This window comes from Ovis aries, chromosome X (genome assembly GCF_016772045.2).
Source record: "Ovis aries strain OAR_USU_Benz2616 breed Rambouillet chromosome X, ARS-UI_Ramb_v3.0, whole genome shotgun sequence".
NCBI lineage: Eukaryota > Metazoa > Chordata > Mammalia > Artiodactyla > Bovidae > Ovis > Ovis aries.
In genome coordinates this window covers 123,748,646-123,773,809 of record NC_056080.1, presented here as the reverse complement: position 1 = coordinate 123,773,809, position 25,164 = coordinate 123,748,646, and the positions used below count along the sequence as shown (strand labels likewise).

General features: G+C 43.1%; 1 protein-coding gene across 3 annotated transcripts; it reads right to left on the bottom strand.

Annotated features, from left to right (window-relative positions):
- Positions 1–8: 8 nt before the first annotated feature.
- On the bottom strand, positions 9–24,748 carry CAPN6 (calpain 6). Of its 3 annotated transcripts, none has more exons than XM_004022417.5 (13): positions 24,637–24,748; positions 18,055–18,234; positions 9,531–9,662; positions 8,277–8,485; positions 7,569–7,761; positions 6,821–7,014; positions 6,477–6,554; positions 6,185–6,371; positions 4,156–4,278; positions 3,755–3,957; positions 3,057–3,178; positions 2,192–2,328; positions 9–1,624 (listed from the first exon to the last, which is right to left on the bottom strand). In XM_004022417.5, exons 2-13 carry the CDS (start codon positions 18,217–18,219, stop codon positions 1,442–1,444), a joined length of 1,926 nt encoding a protein of 641 aa, XP_004022466.1. In that variant the 5' UTR covers positions 18,220–18,234; positions 24,637–24,748; the 3' UTR covers positions 9–1,441. The 3 variants fall into 3 exon arrangements, with proteins under 3 accessions (XP_004022466.1, XP_060263225.1, XP_060263224.1); XM_060407242.1 differs by having other exon boundaries at positions 18,055–23,389; positions 23,824–24,666; XM_060407241.1 differs by having other exon boundaries at positions 23,947–24,666.
- Between the last annotated feature and the right edge of the window lie 416 nt (positions 24,749–25,164).

Here is a 25,164-nt window from a genome sequence, read left to right as displayed (position 1 = left end):
CTAGTCAGTTAATTAAATGTGAATTTTATTGTGCTTTGGATTATATAAGGCATTGCGGTGGAGGCAGTGGAGAAGTTAGAGCAAAAAACGCGATAGGAAAGAGAGAGCTAAAAATAATCAACAAAATGATTTTTTAAATGATTGCGTGCTAAACTAGACTAAGGGCTACAGCTATGTCATTTTATTCATTATTGCAGAAGCATTGAGATATTCTAGGAGGTGGAGGTTGGAGGATGGGGAGAGGCTTCATGGAGGATGTGGCATTTATGCTGGGCCTTGAAGGAGGGATAAAATGTTGATAGATGAAGTGGAGGGAAGAACATTTCAGAGAAAATTCTGTAGAATGACTGAAAAAATACAAGAGGACAAACAAACACCCCCAGGGAGTGATGCTTCCCAGCTGGGAAGCCTGAGAGGGCTCAAGCCCCCAGATGGGGTCTTCAGTACCAATGATATTAGAAGGCACAGGGCAATGGGCTTGTTTGTAAACCTAGCAGCAGCAGGAGGTTTCACAATGCAGTCAGGGGCCCCGAACTGGCTGAACTACGCCTGGATGGACTCTCATTCTTTGATCCTGTGTGGTCCTTATTCATCTTTCCTCTTGCCCACTGACTGCCTGAATGGTAGTTCGTGCGCGCCCATGTGCGCGTGTGTGAGTGTAGGTGTGTGTGGATGGGTGGGGGACAGAGGCTTTGTCTCCCACTGCAGCTTCTTCCACTTTTCCCTCTTGTGGCACACAGCTGGTTTCCGTGGAGCTGGAGCTCGGGCCCTTTCCACTGTCTGAGCCTCAGGGAACTCTAGCTCTTGATTAAGCACCTAGGAAGCTTCCTCAACATGAAGGTAAAACCTACTGTAGGGGGTGACTTGAATTAGGGCAGGACTACTCTTTCCAGAGGTGGAGATTGATGGTGGTGTTGGCTGATGGTGGTGGTAGTGATCGCGGTAAGGGCTGGGGACGTATGACCAGACTCTGGGTGCTGTATAAAATGCTGCTGGGACTGCTGTAGTGTTCAGTCAGGAGCTGGGATGTCAGGCTAGACCTGCTTGGCCTCGATCACCCCTTCCCCTTCCTCAATATGCCCTACAGGGGAGACATATTGGGGACCTGAAAACAGCAATGACATTGGTAGAGTATCCAGGCTGATGTTGTCCTGCTCGACTCTCACCCCTAGAAGCCCCAGAGATCTTTTATCTTGGCCAACATCTGTCTAATCTCCAGATGGGACTGTCACCTCCCCCTGTCCAGCTGCTGGAGGTAAATAGGTTATGTAGCTACTTATGCTACTCAGATCGAGAGGTATAGGGAATTTATCAGAAGAAAAGGAAAGTTAATTACTGTTAATTTTTCTCTCAAAAGATTGGTAATCTTAGATAAAATCTAGCATCTGACAGAAAATGAAAGGATGGAAGAGCTCTGTCAGGCTTCCCTGGAGCTGGACATTTAGAGCTCAGTGAGGTCATCGCTCGAAATAACCTTGAAGCTGATGTGGCCTTGTTTCACCTTGGCGGTTGGGCCACCCTTCTTACGCAGGTACAGCGACTTTAGTTCACGGCAGTCGCTGGGGTCAGCATCCAGGGTAACTTGGCCCAAGAACTGATCACAGAACTTTCGCTTGTTCCATACCTGGAGAGACAAGCCAACAGAGTGAAGGTGAGTAACCCTCTCTGTGACACTGGACTCTGCCCCTGTGGCATGTGGAACCTAATGCTGGACTTAGAAAGGGCTGTTTAAAAACCAAGGACTTTTCCCGAATACTGCTCTGAGTAGGGGGAAAGTACCTCAAAGAGCAGAGATGAAAAGCAGAGTTCAGGATCAAACTTGGCAGCTGGTCAGAAGCAGTAAGTCAGGGGAACACAGCCAAACCATAGTGATCCATCCTGACCTAGCAGGTTGAGGGCCATGTGAACTGGCATATGCTTCCCTACATGGGAATTTGCCGTGCCTATGTTAGCATGTGAATCTGACAGCATGTGGGTTTCTAGCCACAATGAAATATGTGGAGGAGAAGATATTTAGAATGGACATTCATAAGGAAGTCAGTGATTGTGCCTAGTGGGAGGTATCTGAGTACAAAACAAATAACCCAAAATAACCCTTGCTCTGTATCCTAGTCATCTGTGATGCACTTGGGATCATCTAGTATCTAGTAGTGAATAGGAGCCATAAGCTGGTCCCTGTTCACATCCTTACCTGAATTATAATAGGAATGTCAGTGGTCCTTCTGTAGAAAATGGCCTGGGTGTCAAAAATGGCATGAACGGTGTTCTTTTGGACAGGAGAACGAACTTCTTCCTTTCCACATTTGATGATCAAATATGGGTTTACAGCTGAAACAAAGTAACCATTATTTTGAATGCAATGATGAAAAGTCCTCTTCGTGGATAGTCAAAATGATCTCACTAAGTCTACTCAGGGACTTTTAACACAACACCTGGTTAGTAGAATGACCTAGGACTTTGGTGTCTACTTTCCTTTTCTTTTCTATATTTTATAGAAGGATATAAAAATGAATACTAGACAGGCCTCCCCCAAAGACACTTATATCCCATTTTCTCCTTTTTAATTGAATTATAGTTGATTTACAACATAGTGTTAATTTCTACTGTATAGCAAAGTGATTCATTATAGCCAAAATGTTTGTTCAGGTTTTCTGTAAGATGTCGTGGAAAAACCCAAACAAACTTTTCTGTCAATCCTTTATATATATATACACATTCATATATATATCCTTTAACTATATATACATACATATACAATATATAATCCTTTAAATATATATGTATATTTATATATTTTATGTATACAATATATATACATTATTTTTAACTATTCTTTTTGATTATAGTTTATCACAGGATATTGAATATAGTTCCCTGTGCTATACAGTAGGACCTTGTTTATCTATATCCCATTTTCCTAACTTGGTTGACAGCCATTCTGACTTTTCTACATTGAAAATACCACTGGAGAGACTCATCTGTGACCATCTTTTCTAATCATATATGCAATAAGTGAAGCTGCATTTTGCTTTCCCAGACAGCCCTGCATTTCTTACTTTCATTGGCATACTTCTTCTCCAGGCCCTCAGCGCTATGCACCGTGATCTGGGTGACAACCTTGGGGTAGCCACGAGCCAGATTCCAGCAGGACATCTTGGGCATGTCCATAGTCAGCTCCCTGGAACATCAAAAGGAAGACACGTCATCCACGACGAATGCCCTTTGATGAGGAGAAAGGCTAGCCAAAGCAGACCTCATTGTTGAAAAACATGAAATGCCAAGGGGCCTAGCCCATTCCTCCCCAGACATGGCTTATGTTTTATGGGTATGTTTTCCTTTCCCCTTGCTTTAAGGCCCAGAAGATAAAGATCAGAATAGGCAGGGCTGGGGTGAAAAGGTAGCTTTGGTGACCCAGCACTCAGAACATAAGAGAGATGCAATGAGGAGGGCCAGCTGTTTAAGAGAAGAGAGAGTCAGCCAGAGAACAGAAGATAAAGTATAAGCGGAAAAACTTAGGCTATAGGCCCGTTCTCCTTAAACGGCAGCTCAGAGCGCTGAAGCCCAGACCTCCACGAGGAATTCCTCACAAACCACCCCTTTTTGAGACACAGTTCTCCTGCCATCATTTCAGTTAAACCTGACTTGCACAACTTGGCCCTCTGAGTATCCATCTAGGGGGAGAGGGCCAATGGGGTTAGGACTTGAAGGCAAAGCCCAGAATAGGAGTTGGCAGGGCTGGCCAAGGAAACGGCACCTGAGCTGGACAGGCACTTCACAGAAGATTCTCAGGAGGAACTCGCTAGTACGGCCATGTTGGAACATGGTTGGGACCAGCACGTAGTTGCCCTTCTTCAGGTACTTGCTCAGAAACACAGTGCGGGTGTCAATGTAAGTGGAGGTCCCGGCACGCTCCTGAATGTAGAGGTGGTGGAGGCGGAATTTGCGGTTCAATTCCACCTGGAAATGCAAGAGAAGGAAATGCTCCATTGCACTCATATCATAGTTGGTTTTTTTTTTTTTTTTTTTGGTTTTAGAAGATTCTAGGTCCTCTTACTAGCTTCATCCCTCCACCATTCTTAATTCCCTTAACCCCAAGGCATTCTAATTTTGACACTGTTTGCCATTACTGTCTCTGCTCCAAAGGCCTATTTTTACCTTGAAGAGCTCAAAGCCAATGATGTAATTGTCAGGTCTTCCCATGCGGCGGTAAGTGCGCAGGTCCTTTTGCTGTAGAGACATGATGACCTTGTGCTCATCCTCTGGCACAGTGAAGATGTACTAGAGAAAAGAGGCCACCAAGGAGTTTAGTTAGCACACTTCTGTTTTAGCTGGGTCAGCTCAAATGTCAGGGTGGAACACTCTACCTCTCAAAGCAGAGAGCTGGGTTATGTTCTGGGCTTTGCCACTGACCAGACAATGAAACCTTGGATAATTCATTGACTTGCTAACTGTGAATTCTAATGTTTGTTTCTCCCTATGGCATTCAGCATGTGTTGAGAGACACAACTTCATGCCCAGGCGTCTGATTCCAAAGAGGGTATGCTTTCTTTTAATCAATTATTGCTTAGGCTCTTGGTCTTTTTTTCCCCAATTATCTCCTTATTTTTAAAGTTGTACATAGGAAAAATCAAGAATATAAAGACAGAAAGCATTCTTGTTTGACTTAACCGGACACAGCAGCATTCCCCCAGGCTAACCTCTTTTTGCCATCCCAGATGTGTGACTTGTGGGAGCAGTTGGATGCAGTTCCTTGGTGAATTGATGCTTTGCTATCACTATTATAGGGAAGCTACAGGGCTGTGTTGGAGACTTTCCAAACATAATTTGGGGAATCATGCCATTGGGAAGTGAGTCCAAAGGGCCTCCTATTTTTCTCTCTTCCTCTGTCTCTCTTTATCTCTCTCTTTTTCTGTTTCTGTCTCTGTTTCTGTGTGTGTGTATGTGTGTGTGTGTGTGTGTGTGTGTGCGTGTGAGTGTGTGTGTGTCTTTCTTTCCCTCCTAGAAAGAAACAGGAAACAGATGCAAAATCATAGGTTCACAAGGCCCCCATAGATCTATCCTGTGAAGACACTTAAACACTGAAGCCAAAAAAGCCCATTTCATCAGTTTGGTATATGTGCCTGACAAAGAAAGCATTTCCAGGGTTGTAAATGAAGGGAGGTGGTAATACGAGCTTTCTTCTCTTTAGGGACAATTAAGGTAGAAGGAAAAGAGAAAAGTATGAGTTAAGTAAAGCAGCCCACCAAATTTAGTATCTTTCAAAATGGCTGCCAGTGAGGTTCATGGAAAGAAAACACTCATGGCTAAGGCTGCAGTACAGTCAGAATTCTTGTCTCCTGTGGATTAGCTCATCAGCACATTTGTGGATCAAAGCATCAAGGTTATTATAGGTTCAGGCTTTGGATGTTTGTAAATTTTGCTTTGAGACCTCTAATGTGTCACCTGGCATAGCATTGTAATGGGAGGTGAAGGGAATGGGTTCATCGATATCGTAGTGATTCAAATCCTGGGACTAATGACCTGGGATTCTAGACCAGAAAAGGGAGTCATAATGAGGGGGTTCAGGAGAATCACCTGCCTGAGAAAGAGGACACATATAGTAAGTGTGCACCCCAGGGAGCAATTCGGCAGTAAAGATATAAAAAAGAATTGAGAAAGCATCAAAGGGCAGATCCTTTCTCTCCAATGTGGGGCCATCACAAGGAGGCAGGGAGTGTCAAAGCATACCAGCAATATAGCCAAGAGAGAGGCAGCCAGAGGAGGTGGCTTGGATTTGATAATGTTGCCAAATTACATCTCTGCAAAAAGACACAGTCTACTGTGCCTTACAAGCATCTGAGCCCATCCCTCTTCATCTTGGTTGATGAATATTATACAATAGTGGCCAGTGGGAGAATTGATGTCAAAGAAACATTCCAAAGTGAGACCTGGCTTCCTATTGCCTTGATAGTGAAAAGTGAAAGTGTTAGTTGCTCAGTTGTGTCTGACTGTTTGCAACCTGTGTCCATGGAACTCTCCAGGCAAGAATACTGGAGTGGGTTGCCATTCCCTTCTCCAGGGGGTCTTCCTGACCCAGAGATTGAACCCAGGTCTCCTGCACTGCAGGCAGATTCTTTACTGTCTGAGCCACCAGGAAAGCCCTATTGCCTTGATAACTTGAAGACAGAAAGAATTTGGTTCAAACCTGGGGGTTCTGCAGGAAGGTATCACGGTTGTTATAGCAGCCTCCTGAACGATTCATTAGGGGATCATCATTCACAGTCCAGCATCCCACCACCGACTCCAGCTCCTTGTGGCCAAAAAGTGGGTTGTTCACATTGCGGCAGACATTGAGTTCATGGAAGTTGCGGCAAAAGTCCTCTAGGCTCATCCTGAATGGAAGGAGTGCAGGAGAAAGAAATGAAGATGGTACTTAATACCTACCCCTGCAGTTCCATGTGAAAGCCTCAATTCTCTTAGCACAGAAAACTTCTTACCAAAACTCTCCATCATCAGACATAACAATCCCCAGGTTCTTGCGATCTGCTGCAGTCAGTTGTTGCCACTCCTCAGAACTAAAGGCAAATGAACAAAAGAATAAGCCAGTATGTTTGCCACTGACGTCCTACAGGAAGCAGGATGCCAAAGGAACAGAATGCATGAGGACTGGGACAGCTTTGGGACAGCTTTGTTTCACTGTTAGCTAAGTCACAGACTCCATGCCCAAGAAGGACCCACAGATGTCAGTAAGCATTGACAGCCCACTAGCAGCCTGAAGGATGGGATTGGGAGAAGGCATAGTGTTTGGGGGATGCAGCCATCAAAGTAGAAAGCCACTCACATCTCACTCCAGGGGCCACTCCATTCCTGTCTTCCCAAAGGGTTCCTCAGACGAATCATATACAGCTTCTCAGTACTGAAGACTTCCACAAGTCTTTCTCCAAGGCGGATCTTGCGAATATCAGTCATGGTGTAGGTATGGCCCTTCAGCAGACCCCAATCAGTTTCAACTTCTTGTTCCTCCTGGTCAGGAAACTGAGAACAAAAAAACATACATAAGGGCACAAGAATTGGGAGAGCCAAGGCTTGGCTCCTCCTCTTCCTTGATTGGTTTACACCAGTATGGTTGATACTAGTTCTCTTATGTACATGAAATTTGTTCCTGCTGCCTAACTTGACACAAAGAAAGGCAAGGAAAAGAAGCAAATAATTTAATATAACAACTCAAACAATACAAATGACTCCTGGTAGTACATTGATGTGAAGAGCATCAGAATTTCGGGGGACTGGTTAATTCTTTGAGCAAACAGCTATAACCTCCACATTCAGGAGCACAGGTAGGAGGAATAATTTAGCAGAGGCTATTTATATCTGCTTGAATGCTGCATCACCAGGTTGGAATGACTGGTACAAAAGGATGATACGTTACATATCCTTAGCCTCTGCACCAGGGCTCAGTGTCTATTGTTAGCTTTCTGAGTTTCACAGTGGCTTGTCTTGGATCTCCAGGGTTAGGGTCATGTTCCACACTAAATGTCATGGTCTCCTCCACCAAAAGTGAGTAAAGAGTCGTTTTGATGAGTACAAACCTCAATGGAGCAACAGATCAGACCTCCTTTGGTAAATGTCTTGTACAGTTCTTTAAACAGCTTGTACTTCTCCTCAACAAGATCAGTGTATCTTCCCTTCTGCATGTCAACAGTTTCAGCCAGTGTACCAGTGAAGTCCACAATGATATCACTGGTGGTCAGACCATCAAGGGCTTCATAACAGCCAAGGAGCCTAGGGGCAAATATGCAAAGTTATCTTTGTAAAATTATTTTTCCAAGTCTAGGACATCTCATTCCCTCAAAATTAGAACACTGCTTGCACAGGCAGTCCTTACCAGCTAGCTTTTCTCTAGGCACAGAAGGAGAGAGATTTGGAGACCATAGTCATATTTCTAGGCTTAGGCTATGTTGATCTAAGTCCATGCATGAAACTTCTTTCTACCAGTAAATATTAGACAAGGAGGAAATCTGAGGCCATAATGTCATGTGATCCTTAGATTAGCCTCAGAAAGGGGGCACCTTTTTGAGGGAGCAGGTAGGGGTTTAATGGAAATTGGAACAGCTTATTTCTTTCTTATCTAAAATTATGGAGGGCCAGTCCCAGGTCCAAAGCACTGCCTTGGATCTGCCTGACATCCCACCCGAAGCTAAGCTGGGAGAGCATGAGTATGAGTTCCCAAGGATGAATATGACCTTCCTTCCCTTGTGTAGCCTGACCACTGACTAGTCAACCCCCCACCTCCTTACTTGGCATAAGCTTTTTCCAACAGAGCATTCCAAAACTCATTCATGGAGGTGGAGAAGGAGAACACAAGGTCTCCATTGATGGTGGGCAGCAAGTCATCAATCACCACCTCAGTCCATTCTCCAAAATGCCAGAACCGGAAGTGAAATATCCCAGCATATTTATCTAGTTTTCGAGGGTCCCATTCCTGTTCCTTATAGTTGGGGATTGTCTGGAAATATAAGAACATTCAATCAGTCAACTTTTATACACCAGGCCATATTCAGATATTGAGATTACAGTTGACTTCTGAAAAATTCATGGGGCAACAGAAAGCACACCAAATACATTTGGCTTGGGTCTAAGTTAGGAAGTCCCTGGTAGGGCTTTTTTCCCCCACAATTTTTGCTTCCCCAGTTCAGTTTTGCTGAGAATAGTATTACCATGCTTGCCCTGAATACACACAGGATCATGGGGGGGCAGCAAGTTGTGGCTTAAATTATTTCCCACAGATAATCTACAAAGTTGATCATGAGAAACTGTCTACACAAACATATTCATGGTTGCATATTCAGCCCTAGAAACCAGGCATTTTAAAAGGCAAAAATTATTCAAAACACAAGGCCCCCTGTGGTTTTAGAGATCCACCCTAGAGAGTTTATGCAGATTCTATAGATGATAGATTTTATTCACACCTTTCCACATTTTGGAAAGTCTCCTTTTAAAATTCAATTACACTTTCAGCTTCTAAAATTGTTTTTCTGAAGAAAATGCTCTACCTTTGTCCCAAATCAACACTTCATTGCCTTGAACTCTGCCTAAATGCCATAGGAATTTTTGTACTCTTAATAATTTATTAGAACCTTTTCAAGGATATATTTCCATCTTTCTCACCTTTTCTTTTATTTGTATCTGTCAGTGAATTCCTGGCTCCCAGTGGGTTTTTTTTTAACCCCAGTAGGTACAGAGAGTGTAAGTATGCAGAGCTACTGAGTCAAAGTACTGCAAGTGAACAAAAGATCAACTAATACGTGTGACAAAGCAAATGGAGCCAAACGTTACTGGCAGAACGCAGGTGAGTAAATGGATGTTGACTGTAAAAATCATTCAACTTTCTGTATTTGTGAAACTAAGTGGAGGAAAGTCACCTCCAATCGTGAATACTTCTGACTTCAAGAATTAAACAAACTAAGAAAGTTATGAGCTGACTTTTCCTAAAGTTACTAAAGAAGACAAGAAGGTAGAAGTCAAGTGAGGTCCTGCAGAAAAGAGAATACCTTTGTCCAGTGACACTCCTGAACAGCCAAACAGGAAAATGCAGAGACCATTGGCTTGTGCCCCAGTCTCCCTTGGGTCAGCTGGTGGTTGCTGATGTTGCCCACAATCAGACGAGGGTCATCACAGATGTCCTGTGGATACAACAATTGGTTCTAAGAATCTGAGATGTGTTTCCCATCAGACAGTGTGAGCTCAGCTGCACAGGACAGACCTCACAGATGAGGTAAGATCAAAAGACGACCAGGCCTTCCATGGGTGGGAGAAAGGGAAGGTTGTGGGGTGGTGAGAACAAACACAAAGCAGTAGATCATCAAGCCACAGGAAAAGGGTCATGGGAGGGGGTGGAAGGAGAGGGTGAGAATGAGACAGGATGAAACGTGCTGGTGCCCTCAGACATAGTTTTTGCAGTAGCGGCCAGCTTGTAAAGAGGAGAGCAAGGGATTAGCACATTACATTTTGATCCTATTTGTCAGGATGAGATTTCCTGAAGTGCCTGTACTTGGAAGGGTGATTGCATTTAAAAGACAAGGTCTGATGGAGGTGGACATTAATACTTCTCCCTCTCTAGGAAAATTAGTTAGGAGACCTTATATATGAAATCCATTCCTAATAAAAAGCAAAGGCAACAGTGGTCTCCATGGCAACTAGATTTCCCTACATCCTTGGATGAATTACAGATGGCAGCGGCACTAATAGCAGGTGGTAATAGACTGTTCTGAGGAGCACTTCAACAGACACTCTTTTTGTCCAGTGGATATTCCAAGGGAGGCTGGACAGACTGGCTGCAGTATTTGCTAGGGGTGTATGTGTGTCTTTCCCTAATGTATCATTAGTTGTGCCATTCCCACTGCAAGGAGGAAAATGAGGCCCAAATAATACAATTACAACACGAAGTAATAGAGGCATTTTCAAAGTATAACCAATGCCTGAAGGAAAGATCCCCAAGTTTCCCTTCTGGGAGGTGGAATAATTTGAATAGCAGTGGCAATGCTCAGGTTGAAGCCTTAAGAATGACTAGAGTTAGCAATTGGGCACAGGAGTGGTACGGAGGTATAATGAGTAGAGAGACAGGCATGGATAGAGGCATAGCCACATACATGACACTGTATAATTGAAGACACGTTTGCGTGACTCAGAGTATCAGCCCTTGGAGAGTTCAAAGGCAGGAAATACCAATGAAGTCTTGGGTAGTTGGAGACAGCTTCGTGGAAGAGGCCTTTGGCCAGTACCTTGACATTCTGCTTACCCAGCAGAAAATAAATCCTAGTCTCAAATGGAAAGAAAATCTAGACATATATCCTTTAAAAAATTATTAAATAGACATCTATATTTTTCTGGTTCTCAAAACTCTTTTTAAATGGACATAATTCCCTTTGATGAAGGGTCTGGTCTACAGAATGAAACATTCCATATATTCTTTAAAAGCCAAAATAACTCTGGAAAGGAACAGACATTCTGGGCAAGGACAAGACCAAACTGAAGATTAATTGGTCATCCTTTTGCCAAAAGGAGAGAGTTAGGTGGGTCGTCAACTTTGTATTTTCTGGCATTTTCTTTTAGGTGTCTCATCATTGCTTTTTTGTCTTAGAAGAAGACAAAATTTTTTCGTGAGTTGGGAACTGCCTGGTTTTTTCTACTTATGGAGCATAGAGCAGGTGTGTTGGGTGAATTCAGTTTTAATATTCTTTCTCTTCTGTTTGTTCCTTTGCCCTTTCTAAGATGAAATGAAACCCAATTTTTCCTTTCTGAGCTATGCATTACCATTTTATGCAGAGCAAGATGAAAAGTTATACCATGATTTCCTGGACTTAGATAATCCATATAATAATTTCCTAGCATGAAAAATCAGTAATGTGAACACTGATATGTGGAAAAGTGTGCTTTTAGGTTATTAAGGCAAATTACTTGCTGGTTTTGTGTGGAGTTATTAGTGGTTGTGGTCACATTAGTCTTGAATTTCCACAAGGCTTTCATTCATAGCAGGGATCTAGGCTCAGCAAACACTTTTGGTATGTCAACTTCTATTTAAGACCTAAAGGATCATATAAATAAGCGAAGAGACGTGGAAGCAGAACTCAAATAGAGGCACTGTATAATTATTCTCTTGTTGACTACTCTGAAGGTGATTATTTTATATACAATGTGTGTGTATGCATGTGTGTGTGTGAGACAGCACGTACGTGCATTTGTAAAGCTATGTGTAATCATGGGAGAATATATATTTGGGCAAAGGAAAACTCACCTTATGTTCCATTTCCTCTCATAACCTGACCCATGCCCCAGTTTTACTTCACCACTCTTCATACATGATGGGTGGCTATTTAACAATGGGTTTAAAAAAATAAGTTAACAGTCCATAGACTGTCAAGCCTGAAAGGAATTTAGAGACTAGTCAACCTGTTTATTTTACGAATGAGGAAACAGCCTAGGAGAAAGGCAGTAACTCACCCCTCCTGGCATTCAGCTAGTTAGTAGAACTAGGATTAAGTCTTCAGATTCCTCACATACAGATAGAGAAGGAATCTCTAAACATCAACTAGCCCATCCTTTTCCCTTTAAGTTTATTAATGGCCACCATGTAAAGGATAATACTGTGCAGTTCTTCAGGGGTGGAAATACAACCAGCTCTCTGTCATCCATCCCAGGGTTTTATGTCTCTGCTTAATGCTCCCCGAAAAGCTCTCCCCCAGTCTGGCCTAAGACATGTTTTAGCTTTTGGTTCCAGGCTAAATATAATATTACCAATGAGCTTTAATCTCTTCAACCTCATCCACTAAATATGAATCAAACTCTTATGTATGTCAGCACCATGATGTGAAACATGGGAGAACATTTTTATCAAGCCACTTTTTTTTTTTTTACCTCTTTAAGGAAATGAGACTAGAAACAGCTAAGGAGGTAAGAAGGGTAAAGGGTAATGAGCCAATACAAATCTACAGCCAAGTGGACTTTTTGGTGACAAATTTGAAAACAATGAAATGGCTTCTCATTGCATTTTCCCCTAGATTTGGACAACTGGGTATAATTCATGTCGGGGTAAGGAAGCAAGGCTGGAGAAATTTTCCTGTAAGTCAAAGCTGAGATGCAGAGTGCAGATGGGACATGTCAGCCCAAGCTCTGCTGAAATGGTAGGGAGTGGAGTTGGAGGAGAGGTCACAGCTCACACAGTCACATATTTGGGTGGCTTGAGAAGTAGGAAGATTGCTGAACCCCTAATGGTTCCCAGCTGTGTTGGCGTACTCAACATGATCCTGGAACTGGGCTGTTTCTCAAGGCAAATCACTTATTAGCAGGAAAACACACAACTAGGAAGTCAAGCACCAAGAGTAAGTCCAGGAATGTTCTCTGCAGACCCCCATCCCAGAGCCAAAGGCTTCTACAAGCAAAGTAGCGTCTCTAGGCAATATGTTGCCTTAGCTGAGCACCGAAAGACCCTCTCATTGTCCTCACCTCATCTCCCCTCCCAGACTCCTCGGGGTCGGGGGAGAAGGGGGCTTACCATTATAAGGTTTGGAGCCCCCTCAACTCTATATGGCACTTACCACATCCACATCTTTAGTGATTTTTTTTTTTTTTTACACAGGTGAAATTTGCTGACAATAAACACTGAGGTCCAGGGTAAACCTCAAGAACCACAGTAAAGTGAAAGGCTGCCTAGAAAACCAGCGGCCAGAAGAACAGAGGCACTCTCAAAAGCGCTACGGGCTGTCCAGCAGTCCTGTGGGACTGGGGTCAGTGTGGACACTTACAAGTGAGGCTGGCCCTGTAGCAGGTACATTACGAGTAAGTCTAGGATTCTAAGTCATCCTGAAAGGCCTAGGGTTTCCATTCGGGATCCGAGGGCCTTACCAGCTAGTTCAAACAGTTATCTTATGCTTAGAAAAGTGTACCATCTCTGGACACAACATGTAGGTGGACTTCCTCTCAGGGGCAACGTTGGCCCCTCTGCTAAAGGAATTCACTTTCCAGAAACATGGGTTCTATCCTTAGGTTGAGAAGATCCCCCTGGAGAAGGAAATGGCAATCTACTCTAATACTCTTGCCTGGGAAATCCCATGGGCAGAGGAGCCTGGTGGGATATGGTCCATGGGGTTGCAAAAGAGTCACACATGACTTAGTGACTAAACCACCATCACCACCATATGTAATCTACCACCGAGGCTTGTGTATCCAGCTTCTAAAATCTCCTCTCCTCCTTTTCCTTCCATTCCTCCCACCTTTGCTTTAATACAGAACTTCATCAGCCTCTTCCCATACAAGGTAGCAAAATGGCCCCCAGGGAGAGCAAGGTCAGTGGTAGTGGAGGCTGAACTCAAAACTTGACCAGAAGAGCTAACAGATCTTGTGCAGGTGCTGGGCCTTCTCCCACTACTGGCTGTGCAAATCCCTACAAGGCCTTGCTCCATTTTAGTTGGAGATTAGTTGAGTCTGACCCGAGGACACGATTGTAGTAGGGTGTGAGTCAGTCAGGAAAAAAAGCCAGAGGCAGGCTGGAGGGGAGAGTGGCTGGAGGGAGCTGGAGAAGAGACTGTCTGTGGGAATTTGGTGGTTAGATTTGAGCCTAAAAATCCTACCTGCCATTTTAGGATCACATGGTAACTCAGTGGAACTCAGCTCTTCGAATTTTCTAAGGTCCAGGAGGACAGGAAAGCCCAGGAATACAGGTCTCGGGGAATATACCTGTGTACCCAGGAAGCAAGGCCAGTAGCTGGGGTCATTGGACCAATGGAGGCCTTAAGGAGAAGGATTTTCCTCTGGAAGATATGGGCCAATGAACTGGCATTGAACAACTGAAAAACCTTCTCATAATCCCTGTCAATCTAAAATGGCTCTTCAGGACACAGCAGAGAAGTGGCAAGTGGGAAAAAGAGGAGCTCAGTCCTGCCCTAGGATGGTGGGGCTTGACTGCAGTTGGTTGGTTCAATTAGCAGTGATGTTTACAGACATGGAGGCCATTCAACCCGGGAGGGGCAAGAGACAGAAAATTCCAGGTTAATCGTGCTTCTTCCCTTTTAGAGTCTTCAAAAAATAACCCTGCTTGCCAATGAGGCAGTGAGTCCAACGACCCATTGGGTCTCTCAGCTTTCCTAATGGGAAGCCAGAGAACTTTGACGTGGTTCTTGACCACAGGCTTGGCCTCCACTCTGACTGGAAACTACTCTCCAGCTTTTTGAAGATTCAGATGGTCCAGAGCCTTGTTTCTTCCCCTACTCCCCCTCCGCAAGAGGCCCCCCTCCCCAACCACTTCAATCCACCATGATCTCCCCTTCTTCAAAACCCTATGTTGATTTACTGTCTGTATGCCTAAAGTAGCATTTCCTCTATCCAGCATTCATTTATTATTTAACTCTTTGATAGCTCAATATCTATCTCTTCAACTATAATGGGAGTCCCTCATCTCAGATCTTGTCTGTATCTTGCATAGAAGCTGGCATAGAGTAAGTGCTACATAAATATTTCTCAACTGACTCTCCCTTTGGGCTGAATAAAGACTAAGCTCAGAGTATGCTCTCAAAAGGGAGGGTATGGGTCAGTTAATGGATGTGCAGCATCAACATGGTGAGGAGGAATGTGAGAACTCACTGGAGGGAAGCTATGTATTTTATCAAAAGACACACAAGCAAATCTATGTTCCTTACATGGCAGTGTGGTTGAGTAAAAACTAATACAGGCTTTGAAGTCAAACATGGATTCAAATCCCAGCTTGTTAGCAGTCCACACCTGGGAAAATTCTCAGCTTCTTCCTGAGACACAGTTTCCTCATCAATAAAATGAACATAGTATCTATCTTTCTTTTTCACACTGGGAAAAAAGAATTATATCAAAGTGAATTTTTCAATACCTACCTTGCTTTGCTGTTGTTGTTTAGTTGCTAAGTCATTTCCAGACTTTTTGCAACCCTAAGGACTGTAGCACACCAGGCTCCTCTGTCCATGGGATTTCCCAGGCAAGAATACTAAAGTGGTTTGCCATGTCCTCTCCAGGGGATCTTCCCAACCCAGGAATCAAACTCAGGTCTCCTGCATTGCAGGTGGAGTCTTTAACCACTGAGCTACCGGGAAAGCACCACTTACCTTGCTAAGCCATTGTAAATTAGTATGGCATTTAAAAAAATGTATCGAAAACTCCACACACAGTATTTGGGCAAATAGCAGCCAAGCCCTAAATGGCGATTCCTTCTTCTACGATCCCCATTTCCCTTCTCTTTCTGACACTCCCTTATCTCCAAAGGAGTATCACTTACCTCAGAGGCAAGATGGAAGATTGCCTTGGTTATTTAAGTTCTTTCTTCAGTGCTAATCCATCTAGGACTCAATCCACAGAATTTGAAAGATGAAGGCAAAGGACGAAGGTCTGAGCCAAGAAAGAGTGGGGAGGATGTGCCTAAAGATGGGCCAGTACAGGAAGCACTGCTGGTTTGGTTCACAACTGGGGAACGGCTTCATGTTGGCTTGTGATTTTATGGCCCATCAGATCCCCTGTCACCTCCTCCAGGACCTCACCCCCATCCGTTATCCCTTCTTTCTTCTGAGTCTTTAATCTCTTCTACTTTACTATTTCTTCCTTAGCTTATAAATATGTTCAAGTCTGTCCTATTTGCAAAAGACACCCTCCCCTAGAAAACCTCCCTCAATTTCCTGCTTTCTTTTCAGCTACTTCTAGCCTACTGACCTCTTTTTTTTTTTTTCATAACCAGTTATCAAAACAGAGTGATGGCGCTGAATATCACCATCCAGAGTGGCTCTCAAACAGCATATTTCTATTTTCTTCATGTGTTTTTGGGGAAAAAAACTTACCTCTCTCTATACTGAATGTATGGCTAATGAATTCTGCTCATGTTTTCCAGGTTTGTTGATAGGTCAGTGATCTACAAGGGTGTCAATAACTGGAGGCATAGAAACCCAGCAGGGGTTGTAATTTTCCTTTTGATGGAGAGAACTTCTCCAAGTCATATTCTCAATGGCTATCATACTTTATGGGCAAAAACAGAGACATGCCTTTGAATGATAAAGAAGACAAGCAACTTAAAGTGATCCATGTGTCTTGGCACCCCCTGGTGGCAACCTACATAAAGTGAAGTAGCTCATGCAAGAATCCCTTTTAGGAGTTCAAGTTGTGGAAATTGACACTAAAGAGTGACATAGCTTGTTCATTGAAGAAGGCAAATCTTGAGTTGCTGACTGAGATGGTTCCACAATAATGCTCAAAAAGGTATAATCATGAAATAAGATCAAAAGGTCTTCAGGATATTGTGAAGGTCTATGAATTTGCATTTCATAACAACCCTAAGTAACCTGTATACCTGGTCACCCACTTTGGGAAGGAGCCCAGATTGAATATCCTTCTATCTTGGTAGACTCTTTAGATTTAACCAGGTTACTATTTATTCTCCAAATGCCATCATCCTATCATTTTATACATTGACCTCCTGCTCACATAGGACTTTTGAAGGGATTCTGACACTTGCTTTAGAGATACCATCTACAAATGCTCCACAGAGAACCACAGTAACTATTAATAAGTGGTGAGAGAGCTACAGTCTTACTTGGATCCCACGTTGCTAATAGTGGGGGATGCAGATGATGATATCTAAAGAGCAGCAAAGAAGCCTTCCTCCCCCCGTTCAAACTCCATCTTGTTCCTGTTGAGTTCTTTTCATTTATGCTCACCATATATAAAGAGTAAAGAAAAGGTAAAGAATCTGCCTGTAATGCAGGAGACCTGGGTTCAATCCCTGGGTTGGGAAGATCCTCTGGAGAAGGAAATGGCAATCCACTCCAGTATTCTTGCCTGAGGATCCCATAGACAGAGGAGCCTGGTGGGCTACAGTCCATGGGGTCACAAAGAGTCGAAAACGACTGAGTGACTAACAAGCCTATATAAGGAGCTTTCTCCTTGCTGGTCTGAGATTATCTTGAAGTTGCTGTGAGTGGTAACTTAGTAAAGAGATGAGAGTAGAGCTTTTTGAGTTACCATATTTACTCAAATGAACTTCCGAAAGAAAACAAGAACAGTATCTCTTTTGGTTCTTTCTAAATTACTAAATCTGATACAATGTGATTAAAATTCAAGATTCCTCATGTTAGAGTCAGAAGCCCATATCAATAAAACTTCTCATTATAAAGTTGTCTGCTGGGAATTTTTAGGGGCAGTGAAAATATTCTAATACTATAGAATTATGGATGTATGTCACTATACATTTGTCCAAACCCCTAGAATGTATACTAGGAGTGAACGCTAAGGTCAATAATGAACTACGTGTGATAATGCTGTGTCAGTATAAATTCACCAGTTGTAACAAAAGTACTACTCTGAGAGGCGGCATTTATATGGGAAATCTCTGCACCTTCCTTTAAATTTTGCTGTGCTCTAAAAACATAAAAAGGATACTGTGGTATAAAAATTAAAGTTGTCTGCTAAATTGGTCTATACACAGCAGGCTGTATGAGTGAAATAGTGAACCAAGTAGAATTGTGGTGAAAGAGATAAAGAGGGAGACAGGAATTGAAACCACAAAGTTACCTGGGGACGTTTCCATATCACCTTTCCAGGAAGCAGTCGGTTGTAGAAAAGTGAATCATTCTCAGGCAAAAAGGTTGGATCACAGAAAAGTCTACCATCCCTGATGCATTCCTGCTTCAGTTCCTGGTACTTCTGGTTTTTGAAGAACTTCAGAGGAGGACCCATAATGTCAAACTACGTCTAGAATGAGAAAATTGTTGTTATTGAGGGAAGAAGTTCTCAAGTTTTTGAAAGATTATATGAGATTAGACCAACAGATGCCATCCCAGTGATTTATTCCTGGATCTAGGCAACTTGAGTTTAGTTTTAAAGGAGAAGTCACCATTTTCAGGGAAAGGAGATCTCAGACTCTGCAACAAATTAGCTTGGGGCTTGGGGTAAGGCATCCAAATCATTTCCAGGTCTCAGTTTCCTCATCTGTCAAATGGGTTAATCTGCACTTTAACAATCTTACTGGAAAAATAGATAATAAATGTTAAGATTGAGAGTTAAACACGAGCCATTATAATTTAAAGGGCAATGTTCCAGTTTCCACTGGCAGAGACAAGTTCAATCACAGAACAATTCCGAATTTGAAGAGAAAGTGGAAAAAATAACTTTATTATGTTCAGAATAATTTGGTGCCTTGAAGGGCCACACACTTTGTGCTTGAGGAAGAGAAACAGCCCCTTTCACTTCTAACGAGCCCTTTTACACAATTCCTTTCCTCTTATCATTAAAGAGTTCTGCATTATTACTGGCCAGGGAGACTGACACAAAAAACAGAGCTCAGCAGATGGCCTCCAAAGACAAGGAAAGATAGAAAGTTTGTATGTGTCTTTCTTCTTAAAAGTCTAGTGTGCAATCATTTGCCTGCGATAAAAGGCAGACTGTAAAATTCAATTACACCAGTTCGGTAGACTATAGATTCTTATCCCATGGCAATACACTGTTGCTTTCTTTTCTGAAAAAAAAAAAAAATAATCATGGCTAAATAGAGAATTAATACAGTGGCTCTTTAGGCAATGTCTATCAGAATGCCCCACACTCAGATGTCCCTAACAACTGGTTTTTATGAGGGTAATTTGAAAGGCAAATTTGATTTTAAATAGCTGGGTTTTCAATGCCTTTTCATGATTCACAAAGATATATTTGTAGTGATTTTAATGATCCTCTCATGACAGTCAATGTTTAAATGTGCAGGGATGTAAAATTTATATGGCACCAAATATTTCAAAAATTTATTTTAAGGGTAACTGTGTCTACATTCTGTGATTACATGAGGGGTGAAACAAAAGAATCAGGCTAAGGTCAGAGTATCTGCTAAAAAATGGACCAAATTTGGCAGGAAGCTAATCAGCACTTTCAAGAGTACCTGTGTAGTAACACAGTTCAAAACTTAGTTATTAATGAGGCAGTTGCTATTTTATAACAAGTGTAATATTAATCAGACCTCTTTATCTCATTTTGTGTTCCTTCAGCATTACTTTGAAATGCCTTACTGGTGAAGAAGTCTCCCCACTTGAAAACCGTAAAAAATCTTTAATTTGATGTTATTTTCAACCTCCAGTATATGTAAACAAACTTACCCTTTCTCTGAAGCCAAGGACTAAGAAGCTGAAAATAATTCTTTCCACCAGTACTTGTTTATTGGAAATTGTTTTTCAAACAAAAGGCTACAGGACGCTGCAAATACCAAAATGCTTTCAGTCTTCAGGTTTAAGTCTGTCTATAGGTTTGAAATATTAATGTTTATTTCACTGTACGTGAAATCCTGGATGGTATCAGTAATACTTTTCTGTTAAGCAGCATCGGAGCCAGTCTGAATGTGTGCCCAGGCTCCCTTCTGGAGCCTTTTACAAATGGATCCCAATTTTCACGTGTGCTCAAATTTATAACAAACACTACTGTGCCTCTTGGCTTTTCCTGGAAGGTTGGGTGGATTGCCAGAGGCTGGGGACCACAAATGGGGGGTCGTCTGGGGTAATTAAGATATTTAGTTTGCTAGAGCCTCCTGGTCCCGGAACATTTTGGATAAATGAGTATTTCCTGTTCTTGGGAAGCCCCTCTGCCCCTGCCAGTCTCCCTTGTTAGCCGGTCAACTGGGGAGGCAGGCAGGAACCTGCAAATGGAATCCCCATTATATCAAGAGGGCCTGTCTACAGACAGGAATGGCATCAACTGAGAAGAAAATCAAGTTTAATTTTCAAAACTGGTATGATCCCAGTTGACTTTAACAGAGGCAGGATGTACAGCTGGTGCAGATAATTCAGGCCTTTGAGTGAGGGCACAAGTATTCTGGAGGAGCACAGAAAATAAGGAAAAGCAACCTACCAGCCTCAACTTTGACTGGTTCTGGTTAGAGTACAATTATAGTCCCACGTCCTGTTGGACTTGCAGACTAGAATCGACCCCAATTTCTGATTAGGCAGCAGGAGAACTATATTCCATTTGTTGTGACCTTGGTTTCTTTGTGCCTCAATTTTCTCATCAGGGGAGTGGGGCTATTTATCCTATCCTTACTCTGTGGCTGTCCCTAATGAGATGGTTAGTGTCTAGGTTTTTGAATACAAAGAAAGGGCTCCATAAATGCAAAATATACACTGTAAGCCCTCTCACTGCTTGGCACAGAGCTAGGCATACAACCATCATTCAGGAAACATTTGTAAAATGGATGAATGCCTTATGGAGAAAATTCATGTTTGTGTGGCAAATTATTGCTTGATGGGTGCATTTCAGCTCATATTCCCTTCATGAAAGCTGTGTTTAGTAGATGTTATCTGGGTCCTTCATTTTGTATCTTCAGAAATGGCTGCTCAGACAAGGAGCAGCTAGAAAATGGTGGCTCTGTGACACCAGATTTAGTGTCCTGACTTTTTCCACACCACACTGCTTCCTTTGCTCACTGCTTTCTTAAATAAGGGTTTGTTTTTTTTGTTTGTTTGTTTGTTTTTAGCTCAGATGAGGAAAACCCTCCAAAGTAAACATGATACCTAACTTTGAGGCACTCTGCCTAGAATTTATTGCCGTGGTGAATATTTAAAAGGCCCTTTATTTCGATGGTTTGATAAGCATGGGAGAATCTGAACCCTTCATATCCCAAGGTTCATCCCATTGCATTTCAGAAAATTTTCAGAGACTCAGAAACTTGGAATTGGGTTCATCATCAACAACTTGCCCTGTCAGGGCACAAGAGAGTGAAGAAGGGAATGTTCCTTCTTTGCTAACTTGCTGCATCCAGCTGTGAAGACCAGGGAGCCTCTAGGTTAAAGACCACATATAGGAAAGTCGGTAAACAGAATCAAAGCTGGGGCTGCTTTGCATATCAACGAAAGAGAGCCTTCAGCTAACGAAGGGAACGGAGCGAAAGGAACCTTCGCATTTAAGAAGAGGGACCTTGCGTCTCAGACGGCTAGTATTATGGGAGGCTGGGTGTAAAAGAGTGTGGAGTTTTGTATTGAGATAATGGTCTTCAGCCGTTCCGTTTGAGCAGGGCTCCTCCACACCCCAGGGTGTGGTGAGTTCAGAATTGCCAAGGGAAATTGAGGGAGCCTGCCACGTAGAACACGAGGTCGCACTTAGGAGAGGGAGCTTTTGCTGCTCCCTCAACTGGAAAGCTTGGGCAGCTGGACAAACTCTTAGGAGGAAAATCGCTTGTTCTTTACCTGTGGGTCAGCCTTAGAGTAGAAACCAGATTTTGCTCTAAGAAGTGTATTCTTCTCAGTTTATTCAAGAGTGATGATCAGATAGGAGAAATTCAGTCTGCGGTTTATAAACTGGTTTCGATTGGGATGAGAGAGAAGGGAGGGGAAGGCATTTAAGGAAGGGAGAGAGGGAGGGAAGGGGGCCCCTGGGGTGTTGTTTCTGGCGGGTTTCTCCTTTCCCCCCAGTTTTCCCCATGCGCTCTACTTGGGGCACATTTGGAGGGCAAAGCAATTAGGTGTTTGCAGAGCAAATTGAACACTCAAGACTTGACTCTGCCCTGACATGAAGTCACAGCCACTTTCAGCACAGTGAGCGACCCCTTATCCTCACTCCTGCAGCTGTGTGGGATGAGAGAAACAGGGCTTGCAGAAGGAGAATTAATAAAAATCCAGCATCCACATGTTATACGGCAGAGTATGTTCCGGGTCCACACAGGCAGAGGCATAGCCACACCTGTGGGCACATATCTGCTGTGGGGAACATACGGCTGTTCTGATTCAAACAGTTGGCCAGATATCCTGAGGTCTGAAGTGTTAGTGTTAGTCACTCAGTTGTGCCCGACTCTTTGCGAACCCATGGACTACAGCCCACCAGGCTCCTCTGTCCATGAGATTTTTCCAGGCAAGGATACTGGAGTGGGTTGCCATTTCCTTCTGCAGGGGATCTTCCCAACCCAGGGACTGAACCCAGGTCTCCTGTGCCGCAGACAGATTCTTTTACCGACTGGGCTACAAGGGAAGCCCCCACAAAAGTCGTATGACCCAAACTTACATAGGACACATCTACTCTGCCCAGAGAGAAGACTCTGTTCAAAGAAATTCCAAGAAAAACAGAAAACACAATTTCCTTTAATTACGTTGTTGCAGACCTCTATAAAAAAAAAAAATTCAAAATCCTACAAAGAGCACAGGTAGTCAGGAGATCCAGGGTCAAGTCCCAAATACCATCATTTAGTGTAAATCACATCTCTGTCCCTCAGTTTCCCCATAAGAGCAATGGGACTAAAACAGCTGTCCCATTCACTTCGGGGTGTTACTGGGGACAGCTAACAAAATTAGGAATATGAACTTGCTTTTTAACTATTACAGAGAAGACCAATGTAGGGCAGTAGTATTAGGAAACACTCATTTTGAGCAAATTAAATCTTTTTCTTGTCCTTATTGGGAAATGAGGATATTTAATCATATATAAGACACTCACAAACATTCAAAAGACCAATGTAAAATGGCCCCTCTGCCTTTCAATACCTCCCCTCTGTTCCACCTCTCCATTCTGGCTGATTTGCCCCCCTAACCCTTTTCTCCCCCTCTTGGCTTGAATAAGCCCATCCTATAATTCTAATTTTACAGTCTTTCAGAAACCTACTTTCAATTTTTCTAGAATGTTATACTGGATGGACTCTTAGAGGCAGATTGCTTAGTCCAATTCCTTGCTTTTACAGGGAAGTAAAGGGACTTGTCCAAGGTTACACAGTTAGTGACTAAAACCTGGACCTCCTGAATCGTCGTTTTCTTTGTTTTTAACCACAGTTTTTTAAAAGAAAGCGGGGCTTGGGGGAGCATGCAAACGCAAAACCTGAGGACATCGCTTGTGAAAATGTGTATTGTCCTCTTCTTATGAGAATGCACTCAGGAGTTTTGTTTTTGAATTGCTGTCAGAAGGCGAGATGATTTCAAATCAAGGCTAATCAAAGAAACACTGTTTGGGGGTCACAAAGGGGCTTTTTCTGCTTTTAATTTGGGAACTGAAAACACCCAAGGATACAGAAAGCCAGAAAGGATACAAAAAGCCTGCTTTTTAACCTATTCCTGACGACACAAGTGCTTAGACTCCCTTGCCTGCTAAGGACTCAAGGATAAAGAAAGAATGCTATTCAAATCCAAAGTATTCATACAGGCACACGCGCGTGTGTGCGCGCACACGCACAGACACACAAACTGCAAGAGGAATGCCAGTTAGCCGTCCTCCATAGATTCTTTTTCTACATTCCTTCAGACTATAACATGTCCTTAATGTCACAACAACGATTAGCAAATGAGATATTAGCTGATTTTCGATAAAAACATTAATACAGACAAAGGATACTTTATCTTGAAGCCAGAAGTGACTGTCAGAATGGCAGAACCTGTTGAATTTTCCTCCGTGCTTTTCACTATATTTCAAGTCTCAGAACTAATATTCAATTGCAATGCTCCAGTCCCTTCTCACCTCAGCCTGCTCTGGTCAAGTGGCCCAGCTGAGCCCCAAGAACAGGGCAGTTCGGGGTTGTGGAGAGAGTCCCAGCTGAAAATCAAAGTTTAAACCAATGCAAAAATCAGAGGAAAATAAAACCAAGGCTATCCTGAAATTGTTGAGATCAACCTGTCACCAGGACAGGAGGGTCCCAGCTCTGCAGACAGGAAAGACCTTACAGCCATTCCCTCCCGCGCTGCAGTGCACCGTCCAGGCACCCCACTGCCAAGGCTTAAAGACCTTGTGCACAGAGTGTGGCTCCAAGATTTTGCCTGCATTTCCACAATGTGTCCATGGTTGGGGATCAGCAGAAGCTAGAATAAAGCCCTGACAATGTGGTCTCCCTCCTACACTATCCTCCCAGGAATGGAAAATTAAAAAAAAAAAAAAAAAAAAGACAGCAACCAAACAAACAAACCCTGAGCAGATATCACCAGAAAAATCTCATGGTAATACCCACCTTAGACATACCAAAAGAAGCAATCCAAAATTCCATTAGTTTTGAAGTTTACAAACTGTTATGCACACATATTCAATCCAGACAAACTGTAAAACGATAGCTGTGGAGTTTACCTATAAAGTTCAAGTTTCTTCACTTCATTTAGATACTCAGTTATCCAGCAAATAAGATTGCAGGATGAGTTTGTGAATGTCTGCTCTCCTCACCTGAGTTATCCCAGGAGACTTGCTGCTGCTGCTGCTGCTGCTGCTGCTGCCGCCGCTGCCGCTGCTGCTGCTCTGCACCAGGTAACCCCTACAAAGTCTGTCCAGTAAGTGCGGCTGAACAAAGATTCTGGCTTTCTTAACCTGAAAACTATTTGGGCTGTACCAAGCTCTGCTCACAGGGGGAGGTGCCCTGCATTAAATTCAGGAGACTTGGCCCCGCCTAACAGTCAGAAACTGATCCTGAGTCATGAGGAAAATCTGGAAAGTGCCCCTACCAGATGTGCAAACGGGATGCCCACTCCAGATCCACCCACCAGAAAATTGAAACAAAACAAAACAGGAAAGCCATGTTTGAAAGTGCTTTTTGTTCCAAGGAGAAAGAGGACTTTTCAGGAAGGGGTCTGAGAGATTTCTGGCTTTTCCATCCCAAGGTTAAGAGTGCAGACCTGAGCATGACTCAAGGGAGGACATGGAGAGAAAAATCTCGAAGTGCCGGCAAAGTTCTGGTGGGCTCAGCTGCAGTCCCAG

Coding starts and splice junctions, on each gene's coding strand:
- CAPN6 (XM_004022417.5), bottom strand. CDS start 18,219: ATGGGTCCTCCTCTGAAGTTCTTCAAAAACCAGAAGTACCAGGAACTG. Junction 7,015..7,568: donor TGATCTGTTGCTCCATTGAG/GTTTGTACTCAT, acceptor TTTTGTTCTCAG/TTTCCTGACCAGGAGGAACA. Junction 3,179..3,754: donor GAAGTGCCTGTCCAGCTCAG/GTGCCGTTTCCT, acceptor TTGATGTTCCAG/GGAGCTGACTATGGACATGC.